The sequence below is a fragment of the Oscarella lobularis genome, chromosome 1 (assembly GCF_947507565.1).
Source record: "Oscarella lobularis chromosome 1, ooOscLobu1.1, whole genome shotgun sequence".
Taxonomy (NCBI): domain Eukaryota; kingdom Metazoa; phylum Porifera; class Homoscleromorpha; order Homosclerophorida; family Oscarellidae; genus Oscarella; species Oscarella lobularis.
In genome coordinates, this window is record NC_089175.1 from 7,223,644 (window position 1) to 7,245,201 (window position 21,558).

General features: G+C 42.5%; 7 protein-coding genes and 5 long non-coding RNA genes across 17 annotated transcripts; 6 read left to right on the forward strand and 6 right to left on the reverse strand.

Moving 5' to 3' along the window:
- Positions 1 to 648: 648 nt before the first annotated feature.
- LOC136193901 (uncharacterized) lies at positions 649 to 1,174 on the reverse strand. The gene is made up of 3 exons (XR_010671498.1): positions 1,101 to 1,174; positions 743 to 1,051; positions 649 to 692 (listed from the first exon to the last, which is right to left on the reverse strand). It is a non-coding gene; the product is annotated as an uncharacterized lncRNA (long non-coding RNA).
- Positions 1,175 to 1,886: 712 nt separating this feature from the next.
- Positions 1,887 to 4,254, forward strand: LOC136198833 (death-associated protein kinase 3-like). Of its 2 annotated transcripts, none has more exons than XM_065988880.1 (9): positions 1,887 to 2,035; positions 2,717 to 2,932; positions 2,991 to 3,129; positions 3,186 to 3,306; positions 3,355 to 3,430; positions 3,484 to 3,636; positions 3,694 to 3,739; positions 3,798 to 3,872; positions 3,924 to 4,254. In XM_065988880.1, the coding sequence occupies exons 1-9, from the start codon at positions 1,953 to 1,955 to the stop codon at positions 4,065 to 4,067; spliced, it is 1,053 nt and encodes a 350-aa protein (XP_065844952.1). In that variant the 5' UTR covers positions 1,887 to 1,952; the 3' UTR covers positions 4,068 to 4,254. The 2 variants fall into 2 exon arrangements, with proteins under 2 accessions (XP_065844952.1, XP_065844960.1); XM_065988888.1 differs by having other exon boundaries at positions 1,899 to 2,035; positions 2,641 to 2,932.
- Positions 4,255 to 4,947: 693 nt separating this feature from the next.
- LOC136198856 (ras-related protein Rap-1b-like) lies at positions 4,948 to 6,732 on the reverse strand. Its single transcript, XM_065988918.1, has 8 exons — positions 6,587 to 6,732; positions 6,312 to 6,380; positions 6,200 to 6,256; positions 5,703 to 5,780; positions 5,586 to 5,648; positions 5,435 to 5,535; positions 5,336 to 5,381; positions 4,948 to 5,279 (listed from the first exon to the last, which is right to left on the reverse strand). The coding sequence occupies exons 1-8, from the start codon at positions 6,641 to 6,643 to the stop codon at positions 5,175 to 5,177; spliced, it is 576 nt and encodes a 191-aa protein (XP_065844990.1). The 5' UTR covers positions 6,644 to 6,732; the 3' UTR covers positions 4,948 to 5,174.
- Positions 6,733 to 6,759: 27 nt separating this feature from the next.
- LOC136198814 (calsequestrin-1-like) lies at positions 6,760 to 8,930 on the reverse strand. The gene is made up of 13 exons (XM_065988861.1): positions 8,497 to 8,930; positions 8,349 to 8,433; positions 8,224 to 8,296; positions 8,138 to 8,171; positions 7,955 to 8,060; positions 7,829 to 7,902; positions 7,693 to 7,773; positions 7,592 to 7,638; positions 7,497 to 7,542; positions 7,383 to 7,437; positions 7,232 to 7,332; positions 7,092 to 7,172; positions 6,760 to 7,036 (listed from the first exon to the last, which is right to left on the reverse strand). Exons 1-13 carry the CDS (start codon positions 8,761 to 8,763, stop codon positions 6,878 to 6,880), a joined length of 1,209 nt encoding a protein of 402 aa, XP_065844933.1. The 5' UTR covers positions 8,764 to 8,930; the 3' UTR covers positions 6,760 to 6,877.
- Positions 8,931 to 9,506: 576 nt separating this feature from the next.
- Positions 9,507 to 10,152, forward strand: LOC136198867 (large ribosomal subunit protein bL17-like). The gene is made up of 3 exons (XM_065988926.1): positions 9,507 to 9,669; positions 9,719 to 9,781; positions 9,842 to 10,152. Exons 1-3 carry the CDS (start codon positions 9,520 to 9,522, stop codon positions 10,079 to 10,081), a joined length of 453 nt encoding a protein of 150 aa, XP_065844998.1. The 5' UTR covers positions 9,507 to 9,519; the 3' UTR covers positions 10,082 to 10,152.
- A 77-nt stretch (positions 10,153 to 10,229) lies between these two features.
- Positions 10,230 to 11,722, forward strand: LOC136198795 (uncharacterized). Its single transcript, XM_065988842.1, has 3 exons — positions 10,230 to 10,627; positions 10,691 to 10,806; positions 10,865 to 11,722. Exons 1-3 carry the CDS (start codon positions 10,327 to 10,329, stop codon positions 11,678 to 11,680), a joined length of 1,233 nt encoding a protein of 410 aa, XP_065844914.1. The 5' UTR covers positions 10,230 to 10,326; the 3' UTR covers positions 11,681 to 11,722.
- Positions 11,470 to 12,255, reverse strand: LOC136198922 (uncharacterized). The gene is made up of 4 exons (XR_010672934.1): positions 12,205 to 12,255; positions 12,042 to 12,133; positions 11,871 to 11,986; positions 11,470 to 11,804 (listed from the first exon to the last, which is right to left on the reverse strand). It is a non-coding gene; the product is annotated as an uncharacterized lncRNA (long non-coding RNA).
- A 2,581-nt stretch (positions 12,256 to 14,836) lies between these two features.
- Positions 14,837 to 16,233, reverse strand: LOC136198882 (uncharacterized). 2 transcript variants are annotated; one of them, XR_010672917.1, is made up of 5 exons: positions 16,126 to 16,233; positions 15,960 to 16,037; positions 15,670 to 15,797; positions 15,497 to 15,604; positions 14,837 to 15,441 (listed from the first exon to the last, which is right to left on the reverse strand). It is a non-coding gene; the product is annotated as an uncharacterized lncRNA (long non-coding RNA). The 2 variants fall into 2 exon arrangements; XR_010672918.1 differs by having other exon boundaries at positions 15,663 to 15,797.
- A 378-nt stretch (positions 16,234 to 16,611) lies between these two features.
- Positions 16,612 to 18,109, forward strand: LOC136198789 (uncharacterized). Its single transcript, XM_065988833.1, has 3 exons — positions 16,612 to 17,003; positions 17,063 to 17,199; positions 17,255 to 18,109. Exons 1-3 carry the CDS (start codon positions 16,703 to 16,705, stop codon positions 18,065 to 18,067), a joined length of 1,251 nt encoding a protein of 416 aa, XP_065844905.1. The 5' UTR covers positions 16,612 to 16,702; the 3' UTR covers positions 18,068 to 18,109.
- On the reverse strand, positions 17,863 to 19,466 carry LOC136198889 (uncharacterized). 4 transcript variants are annotated; one of them, XR_010672925.1, is made up of 6 exons: positions 19,305 to 19,466; positions 19,117 to 19,233; positions 18,709 to 19,043; positions 18,592 to 18,650; positions 18,429 to 18,520; positions 17,863 to 18,373 (listed from the first exon to the last, which is right to left on the reverse strand). It is a non-coding gene; the product is annotated as an uncharacterized lncRNA (long non-coding RNA). The 4 variants fall into 4 exon arrangements; XR_010672924.1 differs by having other exon boundaries at positions 18,709 to 19,057; XR_010672923.1 differs by having other exon boundaries at positions 17,863 to 18,189; positions 18,258 to 18,373; positions 18,709 to 19,233.
- On the forward strand, positions 18,700 to 20,238 carry LOC136198911 (uncharacterized). The gene is made up of 5 exons (XR_010672927.1): positions 18,700 to 19,023; positions 19,078 to 19,632; positions 19,687 to 19,798; positions 19,848 to 19,955; positions 20,010 to 20,238. It is a non-coding gene; the product is annotated as an uncharacterized lncRNA (long non-coding RNA).
- Positions 20,239 to 20,292: 54 nt separating this feature from the next.
- On the forward strand, positions 20,293 to 21,395 carry LOC136198849 (uncharacterized). Its single transcript, XM_065988913.1, has 3 exons — positions 20,293 to 20,723; positions 20,787 to 20,902; positions 20,961 to 21,395. The coding sequence occupies exons 1-3, from the start codon at positions 20,423 to 20,425 to the stop codon at positions 21,381 to 21,383; spliced, it is 840 nt and encodes a 279-aa protein (XP_065844985.1). The 5' UTR covers positions 20,293 to 20,422; the 3' UTR covers positions 21,384 to 21,395.
- The last annotated feature ends 163 nt before the right edge of the window (positions 21,396 to 21,558 follow it).

Sequence of the window (21,558 nt, forward strand, 5' to 3'; positions counted from 1 at the left end):
GACAAAGACTTGGAAAAAATCCGATACGCTTGTGAATTCAAGGGAAATCGTCAGAGGTCTGAGCAAATTTCGGTTTTTCTAGGTCACAGCTTCCAAAGAACCACTATGGAGAAGGCAAACAAGAGCGTTATCACCTTCTGAGCTTATTCTGTAAGCGCAGCTGAGTCCAAACTTTTGCGCGGTACAAAACGCGCGCTAAAAATATGCGTTACTAAAAACGCCCCGGATACGACACTGCCTAATTCACATACCGCACCTCCACAGTCAATGTTCATCTGCAACAAAAGAAAGAAACAAAAGCCTCTGACAATCAAACAATACACAGAGCACTTATCTGATCCTCTAAACGTATCCCAGCTGACAACCGTATTCACACGAACTCTGAGCTTTGTTGACTCTCCTGTAAAACAGAAACGAAAAAGTCAAACAAAAAATGAAAAATCACTACAGATGCCGTGACTATATAGGAAACAAACGTAGACGAATCTTCCCTCTAAAGACGCAGTTAATGAAAAAAAACAAAAATGACTTTCTATAGATGGAGTGACTTTTTAATTAAAACTACTCTACAGGAATTTGTGCTTTGAGAGGAGCATACACTACCTGGTTAGGTTATCATTATAAAAAAGATGAGGATTATTGCACCTTGGTTGAATCGCTTTATATCCGTTCCTACATACCGTGATAGTGCCCTATAGATTATTTAATTGATCACGTGCATAAAAAATTATCTCTTACTTACAAAAATTAGTTTTGGAGATCCCCTAATTTGTTATCACACTTCCATCTCACTATTGAAGGCAAAGAGATCTCTATGCTAAGCTAATCCAGAACAAATAAAATATTTGAAGATGCATGCGAGGGACGATTGGTAGAATAGAGCCAAGATAGTATTTCCTCCAATAAAAACACGTCACATGATCGCTCTGAAGGAAGTAATTGGACCAAGAGTCTTTTCAATGTCAAAATGACCGCCGTGCGAGACAAGTTCAAGAGGCGAATGCGTCGGTTTTTTGCCGAGAAGAGGTATGGGTTCAGACTCAAGCAAAGCCTAAAATTAGTAGAGATACATAACTTTTTATCTCTATGTCATTTTTTACCTATAGGTGTCGTCTGATCGTGGAGAAATGTAAATGTGCGGGCAGTTCAGCCCGTTTGCTTACTGAACTTTAGGGAGTACCTGCAGAAAAAAGAATAAAGAGCTAGTATGTATTGTTGAAGGGAAAGGATACGTCATGCATGGCATGGGGGAAGTCCCACATGAGGACAATGCAAGAGCATTTACTAATAGAAAAGTGAAACGAGAAATAAGTATCAGAAATACCAGTTACCAAACCGGTATATTATCCTCTACAAAAGCATATACGGCGAGGGTCTTGTGGATCACCACGCCTCTTTTCCTGAAATCCAAACTGAGAAAAAGAGAACGGTAGCATAGGGCACGCGGAAGCTAACCCATGAAACGCGACGACCTTACTCCCAGCCAAACGACGAGGGGGTCCTCTAGGATAAACGAATACTCAGAACCGATAAATGACATTGACTCGAATATTGCCAGCAGCTGCTCGTCGAAGCGACGCTCTTATGCTAATACGATTGCCCACGCTCGGAACGCGAATCCCGCGCGCGTCGAAGTCGGCGTCGCCACGGCGACGGAAGCAACTTCGCGCTTCCGCATTCGCACGCGCGCGCGCGCTAAAGCGACACGAACCCGGCTTTTTGACTGGTTATGCACGAGGAAGCACTTCGTTCGCGCGTCGTTTCGTGCGCGTTGTGTTCGAGAGGCCGGGGGGTTCTCATCTCATCGAGTTAACGAGATAAAAAGTAGGCGTGGCGAGTCTAGGAATTCCATATAATTGGCTGCACGTCAAGTGTGCGGGCGCCAGTTCCGCTCTCTCTCACGCAGGCTAAGGTTCTCGCGTCGGTGGACAGACAAAAGAAGGCGCTTCGATATGCCGGCGAGCCGACGAGGATCAGTTTCATTGCGATCGGAACGCCTCGAGGACTACTACACGGTGGAAAAGATACTCGGAAAGTGAGTCAAGCCATTCAGTCAGTGGGTGAACGAAGTAGCGGCATTATGACTGGAAAAATCTACCGGTCCAGTCACGCAGCGCGACTAGCGCGCATTTCGCGCGCGTGCGGGGCCTCGCATTTCAGTCAGCTGCATTGGTTTTTTTCGAATGCAGATGCACACGTACGAAGCGACCGCGATCCTGCGTCACACTAGACCAAATCGCTCTAATATCCTGCCAACGTTTGATAAACCACACGGTGTGGTGCGGCGATCGAGTCGCGATGCCTTTGTATACCCAGGTGATCCAATCGTGGGAAAACGAACGAAAGGCTCCACGTACGATCGATTAGATAACCCCGAAGCCAAAGAACGACTCCCTGCCTACCTACTTCGCTTCGTTTTCTCTAATCACGTGCAGTCTCTAGTAGTGAAACGTTACCGGGTGGCGCCGCGCGCCGCGTCGTGCGTTCCCGCGGACTTCGCTTCCTCTAAAACGCGGTGGGTGGTTAATCGTTCGAAAATAGCACGCGCCTACCATGCACTCGGGCTTCGCGGTAAAGTTTTTCCTGATCGAACTATGTTTGGACACGCGACAAAGAAGCCATAAAATCGCCTTTTTCTAGGGATCGGGTCACATCCGGGTTCCACCTCTTTCGATTTCAAAAAATTTCGATCTATTCTCGCTCTCTCATTCTATAGGGGTCAGTACGGTATCGTTAAATTATGCACGAACAAGGCGACGGGCGAGCAATACGCGGCGAAGCACATGCGAAAGAGGAAGGGGCGTATGGGGGTCCCCATTGGGGATATCAAACGCGAAATGGATATCATGAACAAATTGACTCACGGACGTCATCTGATGGGGCTCCACGACGCGTTCGAAACCCAAACGGAAATCGTTCTCATTCTTGACCTGTATTATGAACGTGGGAAGCGTAATGAGTTCCCCCTGAATGAAAAATGTTATTTTTAGTCTAAGCGGAGGGGAACTGTTCGATCACCTGGCAACGATGGATTGTTTGACCGAAGGCGAGACCGTCGCCTTCACCGTACAGGTCCTCGAAGCGCTTCGTATCATGCATTCGTCGCAAATCGTTCACTTGGACTTGAAGGCGAGAAATGCGTTAACGCGCGTGCGTGCCATATCACGTGGGTTATTAATCTATAGCCTGAGAACCTTATGTTGAAAGACAAACACAAGAAAGAGCTCGTTCTCATCGATTTCGGCTTAGCGCGTGAACTCGACGGGTCGGGCTTACGTCTAATGCTCGGAACAGCGGAATTCATTGGTATGCCAATAGTCAATAATTATTAATTAATTAATTATTTGGTTGTAGCCCCTGAGGTTGTTTCCTTTGATGAGATCACAACGGCAACAGACATGTGGAGTCTGGGTGTTCTCATCTACATTATGTATGTGTTACATATGCTAATATGCTTTTATTGACTCGTGGGTTCTCTCTCAGGCTAAGTGGCTACTCTCCATTTCTGGGAGATGATCAGGCGGACACCTATGCTAATATAAGCGCAGGGGAGTACGATTTGGATGACGAGTACTTTGGAGACGTTTCGGACGAGGCCAAGGATTTCATTAGCAAATTACTAATACTTAATCCAAAGTGAGTAAATAAATAGATAATGAACCATGTTAAGAGTCACTATATTATTATTATTAGAAAGAGAATGACTTTGGATGAATGCCTTTCTCACCCGTGGCTCAATGTGAAAAATTCAGAACAAATAAATATTTCATTGAATAATTATTTGTTATTTTTTTCAGCCAACGCCCAAGACTGAAGTGAGACGATTGGACTCGAAGCGGCTCAAGGCATTCAATGCAAGACGAAAATTGAAGGCAACAATATAATACATAATAATAACAAAATTATTTTATTTTTTTCTATAGGCTGGTATAAATGCTGTTCGTGGATCTGTAAAATTTCGTCTTTCACTGGAAAGAATTTCGATTGGAAAACGGCAGTGTTCACTGACGTCATCATCGCCATCGCCGCCAGTCAAAGAAGAAGACGACGTGTTTAAAACGGAATAAAGAGACAGGGGAGACCAGAGACGCCCACCCATCCATTCTTCCTTAGCTTACTTTTATAAATAGTACATGTAATGGTACATACTGGTTTTTAGATAAGAACTTGGCATTGATACTACGATACATTACTACATTACGTATGAGTAGATAAGCGATTGCGATTAGAATAAAGTGACTGTATTGCGTCATACGTACCACGTTCTCTAAGGAATTAAATCACTCTCATTACACCATGTTACTTATTGAATGAGGAGTCACATGACTTGAAGTAATTATATGACCATCAATACATAGATACGTACATACGCGTGTACATAAGCGATTAATATCGAAAGAAGTGTCACATGACTTGAAGTAATTATTAGACCATCAATACATAGATACGTATTATATAGTACGCGTGTACATAAGTGATTACAAGTAGAATAAAGTGACTGTGTTTCGTCATACATATCACGTTCTCTAAGGAATTGAACGACTCTCATTACAACATCTAAATATTGAATGAGGAGTCACATGACATGAAGTAAATATTTTTCTATCATAATAACAGTCATTCATACATACTAGTAGATACATACGCGTATAGATAAAAGCGATTATGATTAGAATAAAGTGACTGTGTGCGTCGTACAATCCACGTGCTCTAAGGAATTATAAAAGATCTAAATATTGAATGAGGAGTCACATGACTTGCTGTAATTAATTGACCATACACAGAAAAGTGATTAATCAAATGACGTCACACATAACACGTGCTCTACGGACACCACCTAATATATGACTTGCCGTATTTACTCGACTATCATAATTAGCATGCTTACATTGATACTCATACCTAGTACATACGCTTATAGAATAAAATGCATCATACCAAGTGCTCTAAGGAATTGAATGACTCTAATTATAACATCTAAATATCGACAAATGAGTCACATGACTTGCGATAATTAATCGATAACATACATACATAGATACATACGCGTTAGTTATTGAGAAAGCAACAAATGAAAGAAGAACGACACAAAGAGAGAGAGATGCGGCTCAGTCTGAGAGTGGGGAGTGGGTACGGGGGTGTGGCCTAGCGCTCTTTCATCGTGTTTCCTCGCTCTAAAGAAGTGTGCACTTGCCCTTTGACTTCGACTTTCTTCTCTTTCGACTGTCAACCATGTCCTGTTGAACTTTGTTCACCATTCTCACCAGACTCAAGAAAAGCTAATAATATTAATTAAATAATTATTGAAACCTGATTACATGTAACACAATTATACCTCTTCTACGTTCAGTTTCGTCTTGGCTGACGTTTCAACAAAGGAACTAATAATTTTTTTAATAAATACTTTTATTTCTTAATTTATTTTGATTTGTACCAGTAGTGACCCCACTGTCTTGAGAGTTGCTTTCCCTGTTCAGAGCTTATTAGTCTGTCGTCTTCAAGATCGCATTTATTTCCAACAAGAATAATGGGCACCTAGGAAATCAATAAATTAATATTCAAATATATACGCACTCTCTTCTTACTGATTCCGTGTCTTTGACTCGTAGTATCTGCTCTCTCAATTCGGACAAATCACTAAAACTTGCCTAATAAAAACTCATTAGAAATAGGAATACCAATGTACTGATTCTTTACGGAACCTGAGACGTAATGGCATAGACCAAAGCAAAGCCCTGGCCATTCTTCATATACAAATCTCTCATGGCAGTGAATTGCTCCTAAACATAAATAAAAATTAGAGAAGAGAAAACGCATGACTAAGAGTTGCAGAGTAAGAGAAAGCTAAGGCCTCTCTATAGAGAGTCTATAGAGAGACTATGATGAAGTCTGTAGAGAGACTATGGAGTCTATAGAGAGAGAGACTACATATAAAGTCTATAGAGAGAATATGGAGTCAATCAAGTGACTATGAAGTCCATAGAGAGTCAATGACGTTCTCTATCTCTCTATAGTCAAGGCTTCAGTTCCATTGAGAGCCTATTGACTCCATTGAGAGTTTATTGACTATCTATAGAGAGTCTATAGAGAGTCAATATGTCATCAATCTCTCTATAGTCAAAGCTTTCAGTTCCACAGATACAGAGTAAGAGAAAGTAAAGGCCTATATTTGTTTCTCATATTTCCTTTTCAATCTTACCGTTCCAGCTGTGTCGAGTATTTCCAACATGCACTGAGCGCCTTCGACGTCGACGGTCTAGCGTACGCTAGAATCAGAAAAAAAACTCGCTTTTCTCTCAACAAACGCTCACCTTTCGATACGAATCCTCGATCGTGGGATCATACTTCTCAACAAAAATACCCTGAACAAACTGCACGGTCTAGAAAAAGCGAGAAAAAGACGTCAGACAAAAGACACTCCCAAAAAGAGGGCGTGGCCACAGCCTCGAGGAGTTGAACGCGAACGCGATAGCTACGAGCTATCCCTATCAGCGCGCCCGTAAGCTAGAAACGTCATTTCATTCATCGATTGTCGCCCAGAGCCCGGGCGGGGGCGGGGCGACGATTTTTCCCCGTTTTTTCTTACGAGAGCGCTCTTGCCGACGCCTCCCGAGCCGAGAACGACTAGCTTGTATTCTCGCATTCTCCTTCGACGCTATTCGATAGACAGGGAGCGCTTCGCTTACGATTGGGCACGCGAACACTGAGAGGGCGAATACGGGGAAGAGTGACGTCACAAGACTGCGGTTGAAACCTTAGTAACGCCGCTTCGTCCACCCCCCCTTTAGTCTAAACAGGATAAAAATCACGCGATAAAATCAGACAAAAATGCACGCTACAGTCTAATTTTGCATTCGGCTTGTACGATTGGTCAATTTTAGAGATCGCCGGCGCTATGACTAGTTTCTTCATCCGGTTCCCTTGGCAACGATATTGCTTCGACTTTGCTCATTGATATCTCTCCCGTGAAGACGTTCTTTATCCACGATTGGAGTTCTTTTAGTCGTTTCTCTGAGTCGTACCAGGCACATTCAGCCTATATAATTAGACAGGTCACGTGTCTATGTTAACTCATGTTTTTATTATTTTACTTTGATTAAATCTATGACGCCAAAGGAAGCGTCTGATTTCGTCACATCCAAACCGTACATTTGTTTCCACGTTCTGTGAAGCTGGGAGCAATGATTAAATAATTTATTTTTGAATAATACATAGGATGTCTTTGTGTAACCATTTGAAAGGGATCCGGATGTATCCAGACAAAGTGAGTGCGATTGTCAGAGGTGAAAGATCGTGCAACATTTTTTAGAGTAGAGAAAAATTGACTCCCAGCTAAAAACGAATTTTAAAAAATCAATATTAAATTATTAATTGCCAAATACCTTCCGTTTCAGGTCTAACAAAGGCAACAAACATCTTTTGACCCTCTCCATGATTCTATATATATAGAAAAAACAATATCCAATAATTAATACTTTAAAATAATTAAAGTTTACCCATGTTGTGTGTATTGTTTCCAGACGCATTTTATTCAATGCTTCTCTGTTTATACCCACTAGATAATCACGTGATAATTTATCTTTGCACTAACCTGCTATTGTTTCTAATAAATCCTACAATAGCTTCAATATTCTTGGGCTAAATTAGAACCGGATATGTATACTAAATTAATTAAAATCTTAACTATTTTACTTCAGCTAGTGTAAGACGTTTATCATAGGGCCTGTCAAAGACAAGACTATTTGATTTCTTCAGTTGAACGCTTTTGGCCAACTGAGAATCAATGTATCAATACTAGATAATTCATTAACTAATTTCTCTACAGTACCTTCTTATCATAGACAACATAGAATGGCGTGATTGGTTGAAAAACTTGAGCAGCTTTCATGAAATCCTTCAACGCTAATAATAGAAAATAATTAATAATGTTAATTGATATGTAGACACTGTGTACCTTTGGTGTTCTTTTCAAAATAACCAATGACTTTCGCCTGGTCTACGTCATCGTAATTCTTCTTCTGAGTCTTCCCAAGAATCTCAGTCAAAGGAGAAACAAGCATCTAAAAAATATAATTAATTATACATTTACATAAAATGTAGTAACCTAAATAAATATTAAAAACAAATATTAAATAACCTTCATCACATAGGGAATCAATACTTCCGGAGCACTAAAAAATTAATAAAATAAAAATTAAATATTAAATTTTGATTGATTAATACCGTTGACCATAATACACGTGCGGAGCGACGCGATCCTTTCCGAAAACGACGATATTTCCGGGAGCAGGAACTCCTAAAGAAAATAAACAATTGACACTCCACTAATTGAGTATATCACACCTAACCTAAACGTTTTGTAAGCACAAAGCTCTCTACCATATTTATCGTCGCCGCTCGCACGCCCTCCTTTTCTAATATTTGCACGGTTGTCTAATCGTTGACACGTCGACATAAAATACTTCCTGTGTGGGCGTGGCCCGCTCTCTTACTTACTTCGAGAAGCATTTCTTGCTGTTCTTGCTGTCGTTTCGCCGTTTCCGAGTCTTTGACGGGATGGAATGGATGTCCCGGGGGCACGTAGAAGAGAACGATGACGAATGAGTGTTTTTTCACGGCCGCGTCGAATGTTTCGGCGTTTAGGGAGAGACAACGCTTTTTGCCGTCGTGAGGCGGCAAACGAAAGCCGTCCCCGTCCGTCTGCGCTTCGCAGATGACGGCGCACGACGTCAGGACGACGATCAATAAGAATCGTACTCTCATGAGCGTGGACACGTGCTTAGAGCGACTAAAGCACGTTAGAATGACTGAAAGAAAATTTCTGACCGTCTCTAAGTAATGCAAGCGCGCTAGAACAGTTGACAACCACTAATTTCTTTCATCAAAGAGGGCCCCTCAAAAAAAAACCCCTCTAGAACCCGTCCAGTTATTCCGCCTTGGTCGCACGCGTATATATCATCTGTGCGTGATGCGCGAGAACGGGTTTGATGAGTCCTTTCGCGAGTAATTCCTTGAGAGCCCGTCGCGCGAGAGATCCCCGGATCTTGAGACGTTCCGAGAGAACGGAGGGCGTAATCAGCTTATAGTTGGGCACTTCCTTGTAGAGCTTGTCGTACGTTGCCTTGTCGAAGAGGACGAGATTGTTCAGCTTGTCGCGAACCTTTCCTTTCGACCACTTCTTCTTTTTCGCTTTTCCGCCGCCCGGTTTCGCCGCCTTTTTCTGCGGCTGCTTGCCTTTCTTAGCGTCCTTCTTCGGGTCTGGCTTCTTCGGTGGCTATAAGGGAAGAAGAAGACCGTTTTACTTTACGAACGCGATAGCGTGGGTCCTCGAAAGGGGCCCCGGATAACTAACTACACGTAGAACGATCCTGCAGTGACTTTTCGAAGGTACGCGGTTGCGCAAAAGGACGCGTAATGCGTTATTCCCTTACCATTCTTCGTTGTGAGTCTCTTCTTCGCGACGCACGAGGCACGAGTTCTTTGCGCTATGCGTTGCGTTATACGGGTTCACTTTGCAGTATGAGGCACGGCTACAAGTTAGCTCGCTTGGGACGCAGTTCTAAGCTTCGTCGAGCGATGCTGAAGAATCTGACGGCGTCTCTAGTGGAGCACGAACGCATACAGACGACCGTTCCGCGCGCCAAAGCAATGAAAAAAGTCGGAGACTGGGTAAGACGTTTTACGTCACCCAGGAAACGAATTCTGACGTAATCATTAGATGATTTCGTTGGGAAAACGCGGGAATTGGAAAGCTCGCATGGACGCCAATTGGTGGATAAGGGTACGGAAAAATCCGAGTCACGATTCCCTATAAAAATTAACTAATTAAAATATTTTTTAGAATGATTCTCTCGTGGACAAACTCTTCGGTCCACTAACGGAAAGATATGAATCTCGACCAGGGGGCTATACGCGAGTACTACGCATACCCAATCGAAAAGGCGATCAAGCCCCAATGGCAATAATCGAATATATCAATAACCCTCTACCGTCTCTGTTACCGGCGAAAGGCGGAGACGCGCACAAGGCGGCGGAGAGAAAGAAATTGAGAAAAATACCTAAAGAAGGAACGCCTGTCTAAGTGAAACATTTTTTGTAAAAAGATATGTGATTATTATGATGACGTAATGTATAACTCTGCTGCTGACCACGCCCACTATCCTTCATCATGTGACGCTAGGTCTTTTAGTACCCCGGACTAAATTGGCGTTTGTTTTGCAACTCGTGACTACTCATTACGTCATTACGAGTCCCCAAAAGTTCCCCCGAACCTTTTCTTCTCATCGCTTGAGATCTTGCTTTGTTTTTGCTTTTACTCTCTTTGAAATGGATCAAAGATGGAAAACCTGCGTGCATCCCATTCTTTCCGCTCTCGTGGAAATTCTCATTCCTCTTTCTCTGATTGATCGTCTTCTCGAAGTCGAACTTATAACAATTCCAGAATATGAGAGACTCTCTCTTGATTCGATTGATGACGAGAAGAGATCGCGACAGCTTCTCGTATCAATTTTACCAAGAAAAGGACCTGAGTCGTTTGATAAATTTTTGAACGTTTTGAAGGAAACCAAAGGACAGAAACACGTCGCAAAAAAAATACTAGGAGAAGAAGAGAAAAACGAAGGAAAACGTAAAGTTGAATGGAAATAAGAGAAAAATTGAATTAAATAATTATTTACGTATTCTATTCAAGGTGAAAAAGAGATTAGAGTATTGAAAAGAGAATTAAAATTAGAAAAACAGAAAAAAGAAGAGAAGGAAAACGAATTGAAGAAAGAGAAAGTGACGAACATCGGTCTGCGAACAAAGGTGGGCGTGTCTATAAAAGAAGAGTTGATTTTTACTTTTTGTAATCGAAAACATTTAGTTTTCAATGGGAAGTCCAAGTCTCAAATGGGAGACAAACATACCAAACATGCCCATTGATTGTCGGCCATTTGGAAATGTGGCTGAAATCAATGGAATGCTACATGTTGGTTGGGGGAATAGAATGTTTCAGTTTAAGAAGGGAGCGTGGGAGGGAGAGGAGCATCATCTGCCGGGGATTAAACGCATAGGAAGTGTCTTTGAAAGTGAAGGGAAAGGATATGTCATGGATATGAATGAGGAGAATCGATGTTCGAGTATTTATGAATGGAAAAGTGAAACGAGAAATTTTGAATTATTAACTAAAATACCAGATAAATATCAACTCGAAGCGAGATCAGCAATTGGACACAATGGGAACATTTATCTTGTGGGAGGGGGATGGGAGAGTAATCAAGTTGATTGTTTTGATATTAATAAGGGAGAATGGGAACCAATAAAGAAAATGAAGAATAAACGGTGGGACTGTTCATTGGCTGTGATTGATGATAAAATGTTTGTTGGAGGAGGGGATGGGGCGGGGAATTCAGTTGAATGTTTCTCAATGGAGAAACAAGACTGGATTGATATCAAACCAACTACAAAGGAATTGTGTGAATTGTCATCATGGAATGGGAAACTCGTCGCAACAGGAGGAGGATGGGGATATAGCAATTGTGTTGAAATGTATGATGAATTGTCTGGGGATTGGCTTCCATTGCCATCAATGAATCAGGGACGATGGTTTCATGGTGCATGTACAACAAAAGACAATCAATTAATTGTAGTGGGGGGAGCATGGGGTGCAGTGAACTCAGTTGAATGTTTAAAAATGTAAATGTGTTTATGGGTCCCAATAAAAATTCGTGTTTTGTGTTGATCGCTCACCGTTTACTTTTCTTTAAAACGATAAAAACGAGTCAAAGAATCGAGCAATGCCTCACATTAATTTCTCATGTTCTCTGCAAAGTTTGAGAAAAGTAAAAATATTAAAAAAGCTGTAAACTGTTTTTGTGTCAGTTGCTCACCATTCAGTTCTTCTTAACGATAAAAATGAAGCAAACATTCCAGCGACGCTTCACATGAAATTCAGATTTCAGTTTCCGAAAAATGAAAATTCCCCGGACGAGGAGAAATTCGAAATCTGAGAACACGTTGACTGAATGCCCGTCGCATGCTTATACCAACGGAATACTCACGGTTTTCCGTCTTCTCAACGTCACAATCTTAGAGAAAGTTTGCAAATGAAGCGATTTTTGAACATTTCGTTGTCTATTCGAGTCCATTTGACCTACAGAAGATGAGAGCAGCTTCAGATAATACTCATACAAAACGAGAAAAGCTCAAACGAGCGTATTTTACCTTCTAAGCGGTCGGACAACGCAACAGCTGCAATCGTTTCCGCGCGGGAATGCGCGCGCTACGAAGAACCGAAATTCGCACAAGGAACTTCGAAGAAGCCCCATGTCGCCGCACACTCGTCTCGACGACTTGATATGGACTTCGTCTCCCTGCGAGGCGCGCATGCAGCCCATCCTGTAGGCGCCAATTGGTAAGCGCACCAAAAATAGTTTGTTTCCCGTTCATCTTTGCTCGCGCGTCGCGTTGTCGTGTCCGTCTCCACGCGTAAAGCGACGTAGAGCGTCGAAGCAATCCGCGCGTGGCTGTATCTACTCTCCAATGACGTTTTCCGCGACGCGCGGCGACGTGAAACGGACGTGACGCCTCGCGTATCCACTAGCATCTAGACGATCCCTCATCGCGCGCGCTCGCATTTCGTTTCTATTCATTCCCTTTCTCTAGCTTCGGAAAGTTCGACAACGAAAGAGAGAAGAAGAAAGCCACGTGGCCGGCCAGCGCGACGACCAGGTTCCTCCTTTGGGGCCCCGTGTGGTGTAGGCGTGCTCTTAGGGGGCGGGGCTTCCTATGACGTACACGGCGCTAAATGTCTGTAATACCACTGCCCTCGCTCGTGAGCATAGAAAATTTCCAACAGTGTAACCGTAGGTCGGATTGAATGGAGGGCGGGTTGGGGTTCACGAGTGAGAGCTGGTGGTTATTACAGCACATGGAGCCCAATTGTGTACGTTGCAGGGGGTGTAGCGGGACGACAGTTACATTGGCGTAATTAATTAGTGAAATTTCAATATCTCCCTTCCCCGTTCCGTGCTCAGTTTGCATCATCACCATGGCGACTACGTTAGTTTGCACGGGTCCTCTCCCTTTGCATTAGGGTTTAGTTGGCGGCTGCTAGTAGGGTAGGACGGTTTGTGTAGTAGGCTTGTAGCTCCTTTCCTCATCACGTGCTTAGCTAGCAGCCGCCACGTGCTTTAGTCCATTTTTCAATGGATTTATCAGGTAATCTAGGTTGATTAGAATATAGGAATATTTTAGGTCAATGGATTTATAAGGTATTCTAGGTATTTATCCTCATGCCAGATTTTATTTTCAGGGTAGTCTTAGTAGGGTTTTTCCACAGGTTTTTATTTTTCCACAGGTTTTTATTTTATTCACAGGTTTTTATTTTATTTAAAGGGTTTTATTTTCCACAGGTTTTTATTTTTCCCACAGGTTTTTTATGTTATTTGCAGGTTCTAATTTTTATTTACACGTTTTTGCTGGTTTCTTTATTATTTATTTACTGTTTTTTTTCTGTTTAGGGTATGATTATAATGATTAATAGTATGAGTTCAAAATCAGATGCCAACGTCTTTTGGAAAGGTGAGCTATCATTGTGTGATTTTCTTTCCACTGGTGCGATATTGCAGGCCAAATAAAGGAAGACATATGAGAAGAAAGAAGAGAGCTTCTCTGCATGATTTCAATAGTGCATGATCTTTGTGTAGTTGCGTGCTTTTTTTCTAGGTGATCAAATATTTAGGAGTTGTCCATGAGCGCGCGCGCGTCTTTCGTTGCCGCTGATTCTCGGGCTTCTTTCGCGCGTTATGATTGGTACCTTTCATGCGCTCACTACTCGCTGATGCTGCGCGAGTTCACGCTTTGTATAATCGATTGATTGCAGCGATTGCAGAAAATAAAAGCACGCGATTTCAATCTCCCGGAAGTTACACGAAATGGAGTACACATGACGCCATGTTTTTCGTCTTCAACAAGCCCTTTCTCTTGACGCTCAAGGTCAGCGAAAGCCTTCTCCTGGCCAATTGTAAAGTTTCTGTGCGTTCCTATAGGCATCCCACGTTTTGATCGCCTCTCAGACGCGAAGAACCGCTCCGCGTCGTCTCAGGGACTGAGCAAGAGAGAGTTACAAGCAGGCGAATCATCGCGACGACGCTTCGCGCTCAGGATTTCTTCACTAACTTTGCGCAAACGCGCGCCCCCTCACGTCGTCCTCTCCCACGAGGACGCATCCGCTCGCCGGTAAGCAATCTCACCCTGATCGCTTTTCTGCTTACTCTCACGGAGTGTAAAATCTCTTTTTCCTTCGGCATCGCTGGTCGCTCGACTACGTTTTTGTAAAGGGGCCCCTCTCTTCTTTGTTTTTTTCAATCGCGTGCCATGTACCGTTGCCCTGCGCTTTCGTTCGCTTCTGAGACTAACATGCAAAAATCCTACTAATAGATCAACTAAAAGCTATTTTAAATGTAATTGTGATTCTCTTTAGGGTATACGGGATGTTGATCTTCTATCTTTCTCGTCGTTTCACCGTTTCCAGGTTTGTTTTCCATCGTTTTCTTTCGCCGTATTAATTCTGGCGTCCTTTCAGGGATCACAAATTGGTGACCTATCTAGAAACTCTTTTTGGAAGGAGTTCTGAGGAAGATGACGTCGCAGAAATCGGCTTTGTTGCTATATCTTAAATGACTCTTTTCATACCGTAGTTGTAGTAGAGATAGTTGCAGAGTAGTAGTGTGTAGCGTAGGGGCAACAGGGTCCTGAGCATGACCCTACATTAGATATGAAACTGCTCCGAGGCCTCCTTGAAGAGGTCTCCTCCGGCACGTCGCGTCGCACACAGACAATAGCGTAGGCGTAGACATGTTCATAATATTTTATTTAATAAATACCGGAAGTAAACCGGAAATTCTGAAAAAAATTTCGCATTGGTCTTCCCTGTTTCGCTGTCCACCTGCACGGACCGCGAGGGGTCCATACAGGCTTCGGTTGGGTGGGGGTCATCCTCCCTACTCCCCCGTCGGAGTTAGAGCCTGTTTAGTCTCCCGGCTCGGACGCCTGGGACCGGCAGCCCTCGGATGTGAGTTCTGCCGGCCTGGTTCCAGGGGGACCGCCATTGTGACCCACCGCGTCTTCCTAAGTGGGGTGGCAGTTTATCACTCGTGCCACGGGAGTAGGGGATTGAATCCCCTGCGTTCAAGCCACGTTTATCCTCTCTGGCTCAAGAGTTGGGCCGGTTTTATTTAGTCACCTCGGGGCCCAGAGGTGAATGCGGCTACAAAACAAAAATAAGCAGTTCAGATCAAATGCAAAGAACCTGAACGGAAACGAGAAATCTTTTGCGCTCTCTTGGCAAATCATTAAATAGCTTGACGTAATTGAGTGCCCAAGACGTTGTAAAACGTTTCTCCTCTAAAAGAGAATCCCAGCTTGGCAATATTCGCTGTGGATTTATATCTAATGACACTAGAGAGCAATCTAGTTTTAGACTTACATCTTATCTATGGATGTACCACATTACCCAGTTTGAACGTTTCGTTTTGTTAGGGGTTTGTTTCAAGCGATTTGTTTCCGGCTCTCTTCCGCCCGTAGCGATGATGACAGGTTAGAATGAATTCCAATAATCGTCCTAGAAGTCAATAATTAATTAATTAATTTGCTCTCATAAAAATGACAAAAAGTCTCACTACTTACGATTACGCCGAAAGCTGAAGCCGTTTTTCGTTTATTCAAGGAACAATACCGGGTACAATAGCCGAATGATCTCTTTCGTGGGAGAAATTGCATCCATCATGAGCATGGCATCAGTGAGAAACGTTCCCCTATGGTAAAGAAATCTCGTTAATGATCTCGCCGATTTCCAACTAAACGCGCTAGATCTACTCTACTTTGCTAGTATAACAACCCAGCGCGGAAAAAACAGTTGGTGCGAGTCAAAATTCCAAAAGAAAAACGCGAATTGATTCGGGGAGCACAAAGCGTACCTGTTCGATCTTTTCACGGCTTCTCTTCGAGGTTGAGCGTGAATTTTCGATCCAACGGCGCTTCGTAGTTGTCGATCGCTGCAAAAAAACGAGGCGAATGTGATGGGCGACCTCTGTTCGCCTTTTTCACTGCGAAAAACGGGCACCTGATAGCTCATACGCTTACCGACGCCTATTTTGCATTCATTAATGGCTCCCACGCTGTTGTTGTAGCCGAAATACGCCGTTTTCTTCTTCTACGCGACGTTCTTCTTCGATCACGTGCTCGTGCTCGCGCTCCCTTATGTCCCGTTCGACGTTCCAGCGAAAGAGCCGATATTCAATAATCTACGCGAAACGTAAGACCGCGAGGCATCTTCCGCCATCTTCGAACTTGACGCCGGAAATCTTGCATCATTTCATTGCAAAGAATAGAATTGCTGACTAAAATCATGATGGAATAGGGCCAGCCTAGAATTACAATGAGACTAAATAAAATTTTCAAATAAGTTTATCTGATTATGATGACGTCAACGTTTGCTGACCCTCGCGTCCATGGCAACGCAATTGCCAAATTTCTCTCTTCATTATAGATGAATAGAACAAGAGCCCAACGCTGATTGGCTGTCTGCGTTCCGCATATGTTTATCCATCTCGTGAGTCGTGACGTCATTAGGAGTCCCCAAACGTTCCCCCGAACCATTTGTTCTTCTCTCTCGCGATATCGCATTGTTTTTGTTCGATCGTACTCCAGCTCTCGAAGAATGGATGAAAGATGGAAAACGTTCGTGTTTCCAATTCTTCCCGATCTCATTGAAATTCTCTCGCCTCTCGCTCTACTCACTCGTCTTCTCGCCGTCGCTCTCATCACTGCACAAGAGTTTGAGAGGCTCTCTCTTGATTCGATTGATGACGAGAAGAGATCGCGACAACTTCTCGTTTCGATTTTACCGAAAAAAGGACCCAATTCGTTTGATCGATTTTTGAGCGTTTTGAAGGAGACCGAAGGACAGGAACACGTCGTAAAGAAACTACTGGGAGAAGAAGAGAAACGCGAACAAAAACGTAAGGTTCAAGGAAAAAGGGAGATAAATTAAAATCAATTATATACATTTTATTCAAAGGTGAGAAAGAGATCAGGAAATTAAAAAGGGAATTAGAGAAAAAGGAGGAAGAGAAAGAAGAAGCAAAAAACGAATTGAAGGCTGAGAGACAAGAGAAAAACAAGGAAAGAGTGACGAACATCGGTCTGAGAACTAAGGTGGGCGTGTCTAAAACACTTCTGAATTTTCGGTTTTGTAGTCGAAAACATTTAGTTTTCAATGGGAAGTCCAAGTCTCAAATGGGAGACAAACATACCAAACATGCCACTCATTGATTATTGTGAGCCATGTGGACGTGTGGCTGAAATCAATGGAATGCTACATGTTGGATGGATTGATAGAATGTTTCAGTTTAAGAAGGGAGCGTGGGAGGGAGAGGAGCATCATCTGCCGGGGATTCGAGGCATAAGGAGTGTCTTTGAATGTGAAGGGAAAGGATATGTCATGGATATCAATGAGGAGTATCGATGCAAGAGTATTTATGAATGGACAAGTGAAACGAGAGATTTGGAATTATTAACTAAAATACCAGATGAATATCAACTCAAATGGAGATCAGAAATTGGATACAATGGGAACATTTATCTTGTGGGAGGGGAGTGGAGTGATCGAGTTGATTGTTTTGATATTAATAAGGGAGAATGGGAACCAATAAAGAAAATGGAGAATAAACAGACTGCGTGTTCATTGGCTGTGATTGATGATAAAATGTTTGCTGGAGGAGGGGGAGGAGCGGGGAATTCAGTTGAATGTTTCTCAATGGAGAAACAAGACTGGATTGATATCAAACCAACCACAAAGGAATGCTATGAATTGTCATCATGGAATGGGAAACTCGTCGCAACAGGAGGAGGAGGATGGAGCAATTGTGTTGAAATGTATGATGAATTGTCTGGGGATTGGCTTCCATTGCCATCAATGAATAAGGGACGACACTTGCATGGTGCATGTACAACAAAAAACAATCAATTGATTGTAGTGGGGGGATGGGGTGCAAAGAACTCAGTTGAATGTTTAAAAATGTAAATGTGTTTATGGGTCCCAATAAAAATTCGTGTTTTGTGTTGATCGCTCACCGTTTACTTTTCTTTAAAACGATAAAAACGAGTCAAAGAATCGAGCAATGCCTCAGATTAATTTCTCATGTTCTTTGCACAGTTTGAGAAAAGTAAAAATATTAAAAAAGCTGTAAACTGTTTTTGTGTCAGTTGCTCACCATTCAGTTCTTCTTAACGATAAAAATGAAGCAAACATTCCAGCGACGCTTCAGATAAAATTCAGATTTCAGTTTCCGAAAAATGAAAATTCCCCGGACGAGGAGAAATTCGAAATCTGAGAACACGTTGACTGAATGCCCGTCGCATGCTTATACCAACGGAATACTCACGGTTTTCCGTCTTCTCAACGTCACAATCTTAGAGAAAGTTTCCAAACGAAGCGATTTTTTAACATTTCGTTGTCTATTCGAGTCCATTTGACCTACAGAAGATGAGAGCAGCTTCAGATAATCCTCATACAAAACGAGAAAGGCTCAAACGAGCGTATTTTACCTTCTAAGCGGTCGGACAACGCGCAACAGCTGCATCGTTTCTGCGCGGGAATGCGCGCGCTACGAAGAAACGAATCTTAGTGAAGAGCCAATAATAGAATGTACTCTATATTATCACGTGAATGAAGCAAAGACGAAGACTTCGAAAACGCGAGAGCAACGAGTTCTCTGCACAAGTTAGTTTTTCGTTATCCGGGAATGCAGCATGAGGCACGACTACAACTTTCTCGCTTGAGCCGCAGTTCCAAGTTTCGGTAAGCGATGGTGAATCTAACGGCATCTCTAGTGTAGTACTAACGCATATACTGGGCAAAAGCCATGGGTGACTGGGATGGACATTTGACGTCACACGGAGGCGCATTTTGACGTAATCCTTAGATGCTTTGCTTCCACAAATTGTATAGCTCGCATAGAGGACAACTGGTGTATCAGGGTATCAAAAAATCACGATTCCTAATAAAAACGAGCTAATCAAAATAATTTTCAGGAACACTTTTCTTTTGGAAAAATTCTTTGGTGCACTAACAGTAAAATATGAATTTTGACCCGGCGCGTATACGTTATTGTTACACATATCCAATGGTAAAGGAGATGAAGCCACAATGGCCACAACGTCGAAGTTGTCTATTCGAGTCCATTTGACCTACACAGGATGAGAGCAGCTTTAAAATATCCTCATACAAAACGATGAAGACCCAAACGAGCGTATTTTACCTTCTAGCAGTTGGACAACGCAACAGCTGCATCGACTTCGTCTCTCTACGTTCGAATCAGTTAGTTGAGACGATAATTGAACGAATCGACTCCGACTATGAGTCGTGCTATTCGAATAACAACTCCACTGGGCCAGCCAGTGCGGCAGTACTCAGCGTAAAAGAGAAGATTTGTGTCTGCCTAGCGCGCGACGAAGTGTGTGACGTCACATTGAAAACATTCGCTGCTACACAAGATCTCGGACTTTTTGACGAACCAATCACATCGAAGGAAAGATGGCTTGGGATTATTTTCTATCTGAAAGCCAATCTTCCGTCAGGCGATCGAGGTAGAACAAAGCCTTGTGACGTAATTACAATTTCATATTGATTTATAATTTAAGCTCAGTGATCAATTTTCTTCTTGAGATTATCGAGATCATCAATTATTTATCCGGAGGGAAAAGGGCTAAGCTATAGAGATTTAATTAAGAGACTGAATGTGATGCAAATACCGTATGAGATAATGTATAAAGTGTTTCTTGCGTGAATTTAAATTGTCTAGGTTCCTACTTTGGGTAAGACGTTTTACGTCACCCGGAAGCGAGTTCTGACGTAAACATTGTTATATCATTCAAAAGCTTGCGCCATGGACGCCAACTGGTGGATCAGGGTATCGAAAAATCACGATTCTCAATAAAAATGAAATAATTAATATAATTTTCAGAACGATTTCATCATGGACAAACTCTTCGATCAACTGACGGAAAGATATGAGTCTCGAGTTACTCATACCCAATCGAAAAGGCTCCAATGGCAATAATCGAATATATCAAGAACCCTCAACCGTCTCTCGTACCAGCCAAAGACGGAGACGCCCACAAAGCAAGAGAGAGATCGCGAAGAATACCTAAAGAAGGAACGCCAGTATTAAGATCAATAAAATATCGTATTATGATGACTCTATTGCTGACCACGCCTACTTTTGTTACCCATGCGATCATCACGTGACGCTCGGTTTTGAGTGCCCCAGACTGGCGCTTGTTTATTCATCTCGTGACGTCATTACGACGAGTCCCCAAACGTTCCCCCGAACCTTTCGTTCACATCGCTCGCGATCTTGCTTTTACTCTCTTTGAAATGGATCAAAGATGGAAAACCTGTGTGCATCCCATTCTTTCCGCTCTCGTGGAAATTCTCATTCCTCTTTCTCTGATCGATCGTCTTCTCGAAGTCAAACTCATAACAATTCCAGAATATGAGAGGCTCTCTCATGATTCGATTGATGACGAGAAAAGATCGCGGCAGCTTCTCGTTTCGATTTTACCAAGAAAAGGACCCGATTCGTTTGATCGACTTTTGAACGTTTTGAAGGAAACCAAAGGACAGGAACACGTTGCAAGAAAACTACTTGGAGAAGAAGAGAAACGCGAGCAAAAACGTAAAGTTGAATAGAAATAAGAGAAAAATTGAATTAAATAATTATTTACGTATTCTATTCAAGGTGAAAAAGAGATTAGAGTATTGAAAAGAGAATTAAAATTAGAAAAACAGAAAAAAAAAGAGAAGGAAAACGAATTGAAGAAAGAGAAAGTGACGAACATCGGTCTGAGAACAAAGGTGGGCGTGTCTATAAAAGAAAAGTTGATTTTTACTTTTTGTAATGGAAAACATTTAGTTTTCAATGGGAAGTCCAAGTCTTAAATGGGAGACAAACATACCAAACATTGATTATTGTCGGCCATATGGACGTGTGGCTGAAATCAATGGAATGCTACATGTTGGTTGGGACGATAGAATGTTTCAGTTTAAGGAGGGAGCGTGGGAGGGAGAGAAGCATCATCTGCCGGGGATTCGAGACATATGGAGGGTCTTTGAATGTGAAGGGAAAGGATATGTCATGGATATCAATGACAGGGGTCAATGTTGGAGTATTTATGAATGGGAAAGCGAAACGAGAAATTTGGAATTATTACCTAAAATACAAGATGAATATCAACTCGTAGGGAGATCAGCAATTGGACACAATGGGAACATTTATCTTGTGGGAGGGGCGTGGAGTGATCGAGTTGATTGTTTTGATATTAATAAGGGAGAATGAGAACCAAGAAAGAAAATGAAGAATAAACGGTTTGAATGTTCTTTGGCTGTGATTGATGATAAAATGTTTGTTGGAGGAGGGAGATGGGCGGCGAATTCAGTTGAATGTTTCTCAATGGAGAAACAGGACTGGATTGATATCAAACCAACTACAAAGGAATTGTGTCAATTGTCAT